Source organism: Natrix helvetica (assembly GCF_964273705.1).
Source record: "Natrix helvetica genome assembly, chromosome: 3".
NCBI lineage: Eukaryota > Metazoa > Chordata > Lepidosauria > Squamata > Natricidae > Natrix > Natrix helvetica.
In genome coordinates, this window is record NC_138549.1 from 138,011,292 (window position 1) to 138,023,231 (window position 11,940).

General features: G+C 38.1%; 1 protein-coding gene across 3 annotated transcripts; it reads right to left on the bottom strand.

Annotated features, from left to right (window-relative positions):
* Window positions 1-10,220, bottom strand: LOC309388660 (proton-transporting V-type ATPase complex assembly regulator TMEM9-like). 3 transcript variants are annotated; one of them, XM_081946167.1, is made up of 7 exons: window positions 10,149-10,220; window positions 8,888-8,971; window positions 7,901-7,992; window positions 4,390-4,472; window positions 3,218-3,326; window positions 2,644-2,775; window positions 1-1,818 (listed from the first exon to the last, which is right to left on the bottom strand). In XM_081946167.1, exons 3-7 carry the CDS (start codon window positions 7,961-7,963, stop codon window positions 1,804-1,806), a joined length of 402 nt encoding a protein of 133 aa, XP_081802293.1. In that variant the 5' UTR covers window positions 7,964-7,992; window positions 8,888-8,971; window positions 10,149-10,220; the 3' UTR covers window positions 1-1,803. The 3 variants fall into 3 exon arrangements, with proteins under 3 accessions (XP_081802293.1, XP_081802294.1, XP_081802295.1); XM_081946168.1 differs by lacking the exon at window positions 10,149-10,220 and adding an exon at window positions 9,995-10,045; XM_081946169.1 differs by lacking the exon at window positions 7,901-7,992 and having other exon boundaries at window positions 10,149-10,213.
* Window positions 10,221-11,940: the final 1,720 nt, after the last annotated feature.

Consider the following 11,940-nt stretch of genomic DNA (forward strand, 5'->3'; position numbering starts at 1 on the left):
TTTAGTGATTTTATCATATTTTATTGTTGACATCTTAGAAAGCTTTTTTCTATTACTTCTTTTTCGTACATCACTGAATATTTGAATTTAAATAGCTTGTAAATATTTTCAGTACATAAAATCAAATGTGTCACCAGATACTTCCACGTAAACAATGTATAACATTTGATGCAGCGGTGGGTTGCCAATTTTTTTACTACTGGTTCGGGCCCACTCGCGGTTGCGCATAAGCGTCTGGGCGGGTGGGCAGAACCTTTCGCCACTACCACCAGTTCTCCCAATCCGGGCCGAACCGGTGCAACCCACCTCTGATTTGATGCATACTTAGTAACCAGCTGATGATACAATATGTATATTGTATTTTAGACATGGCTGGACCATATAGATACCCATAAGTGATCATTTGGATTTTTATAGCATAGATATGGTATGACTAACATATAGTTTAGTATTCCCCTCCCCATTTCTACATATTTTCCAAACCTTTGCATGATATCTCCTTCTGAACAAAATCCTGATACCTATGTTATACTAATGTTCTGTGTTTAATGAAAAGTGCTGCACAGCAACAAAGATTGATACACTCTGCCAGAGTTACTTCAAGACATAAAGTAGTTTGCTTAATACTGAAATATTTAAGCATGCAGAAAAAATACTGTCCATCTTTCCAGATCTTTTGGTAGTAGGTCCTGAGAGACCATTACAACATTACATTTCACAGTTACATACTGTTAATGCTACTTTCCCTTAATTGTTGACCTAGACCTGATTGCTACAGGGTCCATACATTTGGGCAAGATGTATTGTAAAATTAGAATAAAATAAGCAATTGTAATCATGTTGGCCAAGGGAAAAAATCCAACATCATACAGGAAATTTTCTATTAAACCAACTTACATTTTATTTTTAAAAAATACATGTTACATGGGCACTTCTTGAGACAATAATAAAATATAAGGCTATATTTCTCTAAATGTCCTTCGATATTGGAATTCAGTTTTGCATACTGGGATAAACTGCCAAATGTAGAAGGGCAATTTCCTTTGCACTAAATAATCCAGTGAATTCAGCAAAAAATACAAGAATCTGTATTCTGTATAACCACTTGACGGTTTAAAAATCTGCATGTGGAGGAGACACCGACAAGCCTCTTGGTTATGGTCCCTTAAGGAGATTGGGAAACTCAAAGCTCATCCAGTCTCATTTTTGTGATGGGTTAACTAATTTAACTATGAGAGTGCTAAAAAAAATTATCCGTATTTCTTTGGTGTACAGTTAACTATCCTGAAAAAAAAAAAAATCCTTGAAGGGAGACTCTGCATTTAGGAGCCAAATGCAGTAATTCCTTTTTGCTAAATTAATTTCCCTCATTACATTTTTGTCTTTGGTGCTAACTTTTCAAACCAGTCAGCATTTAAAGACAGAATCCAAGCCACTTCTCTGTAATATTTTGCAAGTATGAAAGATCATATATTGGCAGTCAAGGGAATGAAAAGGATGCTGCTGTTTATATTCAATTAATAATACATCTGGCTCGAGCTAAAAGCCAAGCCACAGGTTTGTAAGCAATAACGAATACATGCATACCACATTTTTATCACCAAACCAGAACAATGCTTGGAAGCCTGTAGAAACCAAATTAAGTTGCAATTGTTTCTCACTTTTGAAGTAAAATAGTTATCCTACAGTTATTATTTTCCTGACAGCAACAAATAAAGCAAATGGCAGTGCTCATCAATGGAATGTACAACTAGTAGCTTGCTTCATATGCAGCATATTCTCTTAGATGGATTGGGGAGGAGATCAAGTGTGGGGATCCTGCAGTAATAGAAGAAGAAGCATCACCAAAAAAGAATATTTCACATGCATAATGCTCCACCTTGGACTACAGAGACACATCAATTACTCTTAAATCAGAATGAACAAATATAAGCATATGCACACTATGAATACCAAGAGTAAATTAAGTTATTGATCATTAACAAGAGAAAACATATTCAAGCAGTGGTAATAGAGAAGCATTCTTAAGATGGCTACTGCCTATGAAAACAAGCAAAAGATGCTCATATTTAATGTTTGTGAACTTCAAAAATACAATGCACAATCTAGAATGAAATCCTACATTCATTAATTGTTTAAAGCTGCCTTCTCTAACCCAGTCACCTCCAAACTTCAGAAAGCTGCACTCCCAACTTATCTGCAGTGTTTCAGCTTGAAAATGTTAGTTAGAAGTGCTGATTATAGACACAGATTTTAAGGCATATCTTAAACCCTCCTGAGACATTATGCAGTCCGGAAAGGATGAATTTGTGCATGCACTGGGTTGAAGAGTATCTAGAGGGAAAGAGTTGCACACTGAACAAGATGTCCCTCTGAGGGGGGAAGGATTCTTCCCAGAAAACTTTATGTGAATAAACATACATGCAGATTTCTAAATACAAATTACTTTACTGAACACATACATTTAACAACCTGATTTCTGGCAAGATGAACCTTCTACAAGGTTCGAAGGTTTTTCAAATTCACTAACTTTTCATTCCCACAATCAATTGAATGAGGCAGTATAGGAACAAACATATGGAAGACACTAGATTCAGACTGTCTGAATGAAAAGAAAACCTGTTTAAAAAGCATCAAACTCACTTCTGACACTTCTTCATTGTGCAGGGGCTTGGTATAGGCATCAGGTTTATGGATGAAGTGCTTAACTACCATTGAAAAGACTTTTAAAAGTAAAATAGCGCCAAACACTGAGAGGAAAACGGCGAGGATGATCTGCATGAACAGAGAAGCGAAATATCATCAAACATACTGAATAAAAGAATATGTTTTAAGCAAGGCGTCAACATCTATATTGCAAAAATGGAAATCAGCACTGCTAGAAAGAGAAGATCATGATGAAGAAAATGACAGCTTTCCTAGTAGAGTTAAACAATCCAAAACAAGAACATAAGATGAGTCCCCCAGTGCATGTACTTGCTTCTCTAGAGAAGTTAACTCTCATGCAACGATATATTTGGTTTTAACTACAAGATCTACATGAGAAATACCACAGTAGATACTCTTGCCTCAATGTCATAGTGCTTATTTCCTTGTGACTATACTTTCAGAGTCGTTTTAGTTTCCTTGACAGCTGGAATCAGTCAAAATTCCTAGTTCTATACATTGAGGAAAGAAGACAGAGAAAGCTGGTGTAAGAGATAGTCTGATATATTACCTTAGTGGCAGTCTTATTTCTTTCCACAAACTTGCAATCACATAGCAAGCAATACGCCTCAACTTCATGCCTTGGCACTGGCATCGGCTCCATTGTATATAGGCAATTACTGCAATTGTGAGAAAGCAGAAGCAACAACAAGCATAAAAAAATCCATCCCTTGGAGGTCCACCTGTTCCAGACGGTATTGAGTTTAATGTAACATTTGGCAGGACATATTGACTATTTATGGATGATCATATATTGGTTTAAAAAGCCAAGATACATATGAACCCTTTATCCAAGCATTCATCTTTATTTTCTCCACTCATTACTTCAATTAAACATATTTGATTAAATCTGGAAATTTTTGATTAACTGGTTCATATCAAATTACGGTCAACCCATGATCTCAAGTTAGGATCTTAAGAGCCTAATTTGCTCCAAATTATAACTAGTTTCTAAGTTTAAATGAAACAGAAAACATAGTTAATTGAAAAAAAAATCTACATTTAATTGCTCTGTGTAGTGAATAAAAGGAGAGACTCTATCCATTTTCAAAATTCTTGGCTTATTTGGACTGTTTAATTTTAGGCCAATATCTATAGAGCAAGAATATTTGATTCAGTCACTTTTCATATGAAAATGTTTCTGAACCTATTTTTTTCAATATGATTTAATAATTCTTACATAATAACTTTAAAGCACTGCGGAATTTCATCTTCTAGCAGCTAACATAGCTATCAAAGACAGCATTCAGCTGTTGGTTCCTACCTAAAACATTATGGCTTCCATCAAAGCTTTGAAAATGTCGTTAGGGAGACAACAGGAAGTAATTAGAGAAGTAATTCTAGAATATTTCTAGAAATCTAGAATATTTCTCTTCACAGTCTTTCACGATTGGAGTAGCCTATAAATCCAATAAATGAAAAATAAAATAAGATCTCAAATGTGAATCTAATAGCTCTTGGAAAACCTCTAATTTTGGGACTATTATTCCCTTGATCAATGATGACCATACATAAATAGATAAAATGCATGTGGTGAAAGTATCCAATGTAAACAGACAGAAAGTGTGAGTCTTTAGTTCATTTCACTGAACTGACTTCCTATACTGAAGAGCAGTTTTAAAATCAGCTTTTTAAAACAATCACAACTTGCAGACATTCTATGACATTTGAAATTTGTCTCACCAGTCATCCTGAAATTCTTTTTTCCAGAAAGTCATTGCACTTAAATTCTGATATGGTGGGCAGACACAGTAGCAGCCATTGAGCTATAGAAGAAAAATAAGATAAGCAGTGTGTGGCCAATTGTTTTGCCCCGTTTCAAAGTAAAGTAATTAACAACATTCTCCCCAATCACTTCATACCCTGCTGGAGAACCTGTAACCCTTAAGGTCTATTTGATCTACATCTTGGCTATTGCAGCTGCAAGTTTTACTTTAATAACATATAAAATTGAATATTAGTTGCCGAGGATGATGACTGGTATATAATGGAATTAAAACCTATGGGAGACTAAATAGAATGCTTTTTGTGAATGATTAAACACTTAAGATAGAATAAGAAAAGGACATGTGCATCAAATCTCCTTAATTGTTTAATATACCATATTTTTGGAGTATAAGACACACCTATTTTCCTCAAAAAAGAGGCAGAAAATCTGGGTGCGTCTTATACACCGAATACAGCATTTTTTGCCTCCTGAAGCCCTGCCCCCTTCACCAAAATGGCTGTGCATACCCTTATGGAGGCTTTCAGAGAGCTCCTGGGGGCTGGGGAGGGCAGAAATGAGCAAAGAATGGGCCATCCCCCCCCACCCCCCAGCAACACTCTATAAGCCTCCATAAGGCTATGCATGCAATTCTTTTGATAAAAAACAGCCCCGTTTTCACAAAAATGGGCTGTTTTTTGTTCATTTTTGCCCCCCCCCAACCCCCCAGGAGCACTCTGCAAGCCCCCCCCCAAGGCTATTCATGCTTTTAAAAAAACCAGACCCGTTTTTGCGAAAAACGGGCTGTTTTGGGGAGGTTTGCAGAGTGCAAAAACTTTTTTTTCTTTTGGAAAGCTTAACTGATTGAAGAGAATTACATTGATCAAGTGCTGTGCCAACAGAAACACCTATCTATACTGTATTTCTCTGTCTCTATTTCTCTTCGTCTCTCTACCTACCTACCTACCTACCTACCTACCTACCTACTGTATTTCTCTATCTCTCTCTATTTCTCTCTCTATCCCTTTATCTACCTATCTAATTACTCTCTCTCCCCCTACCTATCTACTGTATTTCTCTCTTTCTCTATCCCTCTGCCTACCAACCTACCTAATTTCTCTCTCTCACTACCTATCTATTTCTATCTCTTTCTATTTCTCTCTCTATATATCCCTCTACCTACCAACCAATCTACACACACTCTCTCTCCCTACCTACTTACTGTATTTCTCTCTCTCTATTTCTCTCTCTCTCTCCCTTTATCTACCTACTTACCTAACTACTCTCTCTCTCTCTCCCTACCTACCTACTGTATTTCTCTCTCTTTCTCTCCCTCTCTATCCCTCTATCTATCTACCTACCTATTTTTTTTTAAATGCCTCTTCAAAACCTTGGTGCTTCTTATACTCTGGTACGTCTTATACTCTGAAAAATACGGGTAGCTATGGAAGAATGGATAAGAAAAGTTTATGGTAACATTAGAAGTGTGATGAGTGGGACCATAAATATACGTGCACTTTTATATTGATGTGGATGGCTAAAGAGCTTGGATCTCAAATTATATATACGAAAGGCTGAGATAATAGTGTTATTCAAGAAAAATCCAGTGAAAGATTGCAAGTAATATGAAGAAACTGTGTTTTCCCAAAACCAAGACCTGGTCTTATATATCTTTTTATACTCCAAAAGATGCATTAGGGCTTATTTTCAGGAAAACATGGTACTGGAGATGACCTGGCCCAGCCTACCCCAGGTGGGTGCCCCATCCCAGTGTGTGCACTGGAGTCGGAGAGCGTGCGGGGTCTGACAGTGTCTGGTAGCAGCTGCAGCCCATTAGCCCCTTGCACTCTGGGGCTGTGCAACTTGCACATTGCAAGTGAGTCCGAGCGCTGTGAACACTCGGCTTCCAAGCAGGAGGTTGAGCCAGAGGCACATGGAGGAAGACATACAATCCGGCTTGCCGGACGTGCTGTGTGGCCACCTACCCCGTTGCAGCTGCAGGCAAGCAAAGACAGATGATGGGATGGATCTTGTGCCTCTCTCCCATGCGTCTGCCTCTGCCTGTTGCTAGAAGGGCCGGGCTGGTAGTAGCAACACTCAGATTCACCTGCAATTCAGACAGCAGAGCCTGTGCTCACCCACTCTGTCCCACTGTCTGTCTTTGTTTGCCTGCAGATGAGATGGGGCAGGTGGCTGTGCAGCATGTCCAGTGGGCTGGATCGTATGTCTCCCCCTGCACCTCTCCCTCTGCCTGTTGCTTGGAGGGCCGGGCTGGCGGTCACAGTGCTTGAACTCACCTGTGCTGCACACACTGACCAAGGGACTAACGGACTATGGCAACACCCAGACACAGTCAGACCCAGGGTGCTTGCCACTTCCTGTGCTGGCCACCACCCTTGGGGGCTGACGATCTTAACTTGGCCTTATTTTGGGGGTAGGGCTTATATTACGAGCATCCTGAAAAATCATGCTAGGGCTTATTTTCTGGTTGGGTCTTATTTTCGTGGGAACACAGTTGGAAAATAGTAAGAGCAACTAATGAATTTGAGTTCCTCTGTAAAACATTTACTAAAAATAAACTGATAAACATTAATGCTGATCAAATATAGTGATGCTTTGAGGTCCATTGTAAGAAATGAATGTTGTTTTGAAAAAAGCGAAACATGCTGAATAGAACAGAATGCTTGTTCACACTTTGTTATGTAAGAATTGGATATGTTAGGAGAAACAACAGCAAATTACTGTCGATGCAGTGGGAGTGAAACAATAAGTGTATGTGACAAAACAAGAAGAGATGGGAGAAAAAATGAACAGCTGCTGAACGAATATGAACTGAATACAAAAGAGAATTACGGACTTCAAATCAATTTAAGCATGCTGAGGGGATATCAATCATGTAGAGAGAGTAAATGATGATCAAATTACAAAACAAATATGTGAGGAATTATTGAAAAGCTTGAGAGAAAGGGGAGATAAGGAAATAATGTGGGATGGGTTTGATGACGTTCTCAAAAAGAAAGAGGTGAACAGTTTATGGAATTAAAAAGGAGTGTGTGGAGTGGTGAATAGATAAGGTGGAACAAAGGACGGCTTGCACAAATAGAAATATATGAAGAAGTGTAAACTAATTTTAGCTATGACTTCTTTCCCCCTTTTTAACCTTATGCCTTTAATTTCTTTGGCTTGCCGTTTCTTACTTTTCCCCCTACTCTATATAACACTGTTGCCCAAAAAAGGAACAGCATAATGGGCATTTCTACATATCTATTACAACTGAAGTGCACATAGTAGCAGAAATCTAAATGCTACAGCTACCAACAAATTGTATTAAAAATAAACCATGATTTAGTGAAATGCTTGAACTGAACTATGTTGGCCTGGCTTCATATAATGCTATGATGACATAGGTAGACATGACCATTACATTTATCCAAAAGCAAATAATAAACATTAACATAATCAGTTTTTCTCCCTATTTTCTTCCCTCACCTTGGTCTCAAATGATGGTATTAGAATACACAAAAAAATGGCTGCAAGTGACATCGATTTCATGATTTCTCAGATGTATAAATGAGTATTACCTGGAGGGTGGAAGGAAAACAAGAGAAATAAGCCAATTCTTTATAACATTATAGACATTTACCGTAGATATCACAACTCAATTGCTCAAATGTGACAAGCTGGTTTCCTCAGTAAAAACATGTATCAAAAGCCAAGAACTTGCAGTATGTGCGGAAGAGAAGAAAAACCAGTCTTTTGCAATTCCTTTGGCAAAGGAAACTGTTTAACTAGAAACAATCTAGAGTTAGATTTCAAATATAGCTCATTACATATTATCATTTTACCAGATATTACACCTTGTGCTATTCTGCAACTAGATTACATTTTTTTGGTTTGCCTGCAAAAGATGTACAGTGGCTTTCAGGTACAGGGAATAATTTAATAACATTAAGAAAAAAATCAATATACAGGAAAGATCACAATTTTATTATTTCAAATTTCATATTCTTTTAATTAAAATGGAGGCCACATTGTAACTTATTTCCCCATGTTTACAAAATGTTTCAACTACACTGATTAAAATGCATCTTAATCTTATGACTTTAATAGCAGTATGAACTATGCAACAATGCAAATTACAATTATAAGAAACAAAATATGTATTTGTTCTTCAAAGTAGCTGCTTTTATTTGTAGAACCAAAGTTAATTAGTGGTCACTCTTAATTAAAAAGCAAGCTCAAGATTCCTGCAGCTGTCTATCTGAATGCAAATAAAATAAAAAGAGTATTAATAAGTTAGATTAAATCATCATTTACTAAGAAATGTTTGTGCAAAAATGAGCCTCCTCCAAGTTCCATTTTATGGAAACATTGAAAACAAAAGTATTCTTAGCAAGATACTGGATCTTACATATGCTATCTACCATATCTATCTTAGATGCTCTTCACTTTTACATATATTTTGGAAAGTTTCACCTTTTAGGCTGCAAACCATCAAACAGCTGGACATAGAAAAGCCAGTCAAGTCACATAAAAAAGACCACAAAACTCTTCCGTCACCTGCAAGGAAATTAATCATGTAATAACCACACAACATAAGCTGCAAAAGCTTTCCTGAATCTTACACGGAGTTATTGATTTGGAAATGATATTATCTTCAGCCAAAACTTGAATCTATTTTTGAGGTCAAGCTTGGACTGAAGAGATACACACCTACTCATCATTTCCAAGAGATGTTAGAGACAAACTGGGTGACCATGTGATGGGATTGCAATACCCATGAACAGATCTCCCTTCTCTTGCCATTATTATGATTTTTACCTCCATCCTAAAGCATGTACTGTAAAGAAAGACCATGTATTCCTTGTGTGTTGTGCCTGATACATTTTTCTTAAGCATCTGTAGTGGTGGCACAGTGGTTAGAGTACAGTACTGCAGACTAATTCTGCTGCCTGCCTAGGGCCTGCAACTTAGCAGTTCAAATCTGACCAGGCTCAAAGTTGACTCAGTCTTCTATGGTTACGAGATGGGTAAAATGAGGACCCAAATTGTTGGGGGAAAGATGCTGACTCTGTAAATCGCTTAGAGAGGGCTGTAAAGCGGTATATAAATCCAAGTACTATTGCTAAAGTTTACACTTTTTCCTCTTTATGCTGTAAAGTACTCCAAATTTAAAGGGAAGGAAGATGAAGAGGAGGCATTTCCCCCTGCTCAGGGGGGAAAATATTTAAAAAGTATTTAAAAAGTAAAAAATATTGAAGTATTTTAAAAGTATAAAATAAGAGACAGGAAGCTCTCTTGCGCAATGGCCAGCTTTCCCGGATTTCCCAACTTTGATGGCCCCTCCTCTTTTGCAACGGACTTATTTTTTCTTCATTATGCAGAACTTGGATGGTTTTTTAAAATGTAAATGAAAAGATGGTATACACGTTATGATTAAAAAAACCCCACCCCTAATTAAATAAGGGTGCCTTTTGCTGCAACTCCTGAAGGAACGGCAGCAGTTCATAGTTATTAGCTGATCAGCTTCTCCTGGCGCTTTAAATTCCCTTTTCAAAGTATACCATTTTTCGGGATACGAACCACCAGAGAAACACGTAGATCAACGGGCGGAGATCGGATCCTTCCAAGCTTCGCTACACCCACAGTACAACAGGTTGCTATGGAAACTGCTCCCCGTTTTCTCCCAACCCACATCGGGGTTTTTATGCTATTGGCGACCGAACAAGAGACTTACCTAACAGCGTCGGCTCCTAGAAATGGTCTGGTCCGCCTTTCGCTGTGATTTTTTCTGCTGACATCACTATAGTAGACTTTGCTAGAAACCAATCAAAGCCACTGCCGCGATTTGGATTCCGGGTTGGGCGACAGAACATTTAAAGCAGGAGAGGCGAAAAGCCCGCGTAGCCTTTTGTCCTGCTCTAGCAGTGGGTTGGACTAGAAGACCTCCAAGGTCCCTTCCAGCCCTGTTATTCTGATCTTCTGCTCCTGCCGTGATATCCAGTTTTGCCGGGTCCTGGCTTAATGCGCGATGCCTTGTAACGTATTTGGAAAGCTGCAAGAATACTGAAACAATCGTTGAATGCAGTAATTTCAGTACTAGCTTCTTATTCCTTGTGAAGATTTCCTTGGAATTTGGGGTAGTTTTAATACTCCTTCCCAAGGGGTGTTATTATGTTCGCTGCTCTGAGTTACTTATAAAAGTAATAAAGATAGTATTTTAAAAAAAATCTAATAAATACCTTCCAATATTGAATTTGACTCTCACCAATATAATTTCAATCCATTGGTTCTGATCCTAATCGCCAGAGTCCAGCTCAGGTGTGGAAGCCAGCTGGGTGATGTTAGGTCAATCACTTTTTTTCCAGTCCAATGCACCTCACAAGACTGTTGTGCGGAAAACAGCGGGAGGAAGGAGTATTGGATTTGTTCAACTGCCTCCAGTTACTTATTAAAATTATAAAGGCAGGATTAAAAAAAAAACATTGTTCCAAGTAATAGTGTGGCAGGAGAAGGAGAAGCTAAACTGGAGAAAGTGGAAGCGCTTAAGAAAGAGGCAGAGATGAAAGGAAATCAGATGCCATGGTCTTGGGTCTGTAGAATAAGGTCTCCTCATCCTCCTGAACTGCCAAAGCCCAGGAAATGGAGTAGGCACCATTCAAGGCTCTACGGCAGGGGTGGCTGGGGAATTCTGGGAGTTTAAGTCCACAAGTCTTAAAGTTCCCAAGTTTGGATACCCCTGCTCTACGGTCTTCCAGTGGTCACATTCAGGGAAGCCAAGATGATAATTTGTCCATTAAAAGAGTTTGTCAAACCATTATCAAAAACTGAAGGGTCCTTCTTTATTTGCCATTAAATTCTTCATACGTCTGGGGATCTAGTTTCAGGAATCATCACCATCTTAGCTCAGAGGAGGAATAACATGCCAGTGACACAATTGCTCTTTAAAATGCAGTCCTTCCTGGAGCTGTCAGTAAAAATGCTTACAAAATAAAGGCAGTCCTCAATTTATGACTATATGAGCCTGCCCATTATGGTCGTAAGTTGTGATGGTCATAAAAGGTAAGTTATCATGTGACCGGCCAAATTTAGGTACCTTGTTTTGCGGCCATCATTAAGAGAATGCCTAGGAGAGATGGTTCTAAAAGCCCCTCTACTCATTTAAATAAAAATCTCTTATGCTAAGTAGCTCAGCATAAACCATTTTTTCATCATTTGTTCCTGAAAAATCATCCTGGTGGATTATTTTTGTGTTGGACCTGTTAAAAATAGTCAACTATGATTGATGAAAAAAAAAAGATCTAATAGGAAAGAAACATCATGCATTCCTAAAATCTAAAGCTTTCATTATGTGGCTGAGGTAGATTCAAGTGAAAGGGATCTTGTTGATCCAGTATAACTTTAAGGACACCCATTCAGATTCCCATGCACTTTTGCTGAATAATCCCAATTTTACCAAGGACTTGCTTTAATAAGACTATGCAGAGACACAACGGGAAGAAATAGAAAAGGGCACCAATATTTATATT

What these genes read in the sequence shown, in the direction of transcription:
- LOC309388660 (XM_081946167.1), bottom strand. Translation starts at nt 7,963, where the DNA reads ATGAAATCGATGTCACTTGCAGCCATTTTTTTGTGTATTCTAATACCA. An exon ending in TACCATCATTTGAGACCAAG is followed by an intron (nt 4,473 to 7,900) that starts GTGAGGGAAGAA and finishes TTTCTTCTATAG; the next exon opens with CTCAATGGCTGCTACTGTGT. An exon ending in AAAGAATTTCAGGATGACTG is followed by an intron (nt 3,327 to 4,389) that starts GTGAGACAAATT and finishes TCACAATTGCAG; the next exon opens with TAATTGCCTATATACAATGG.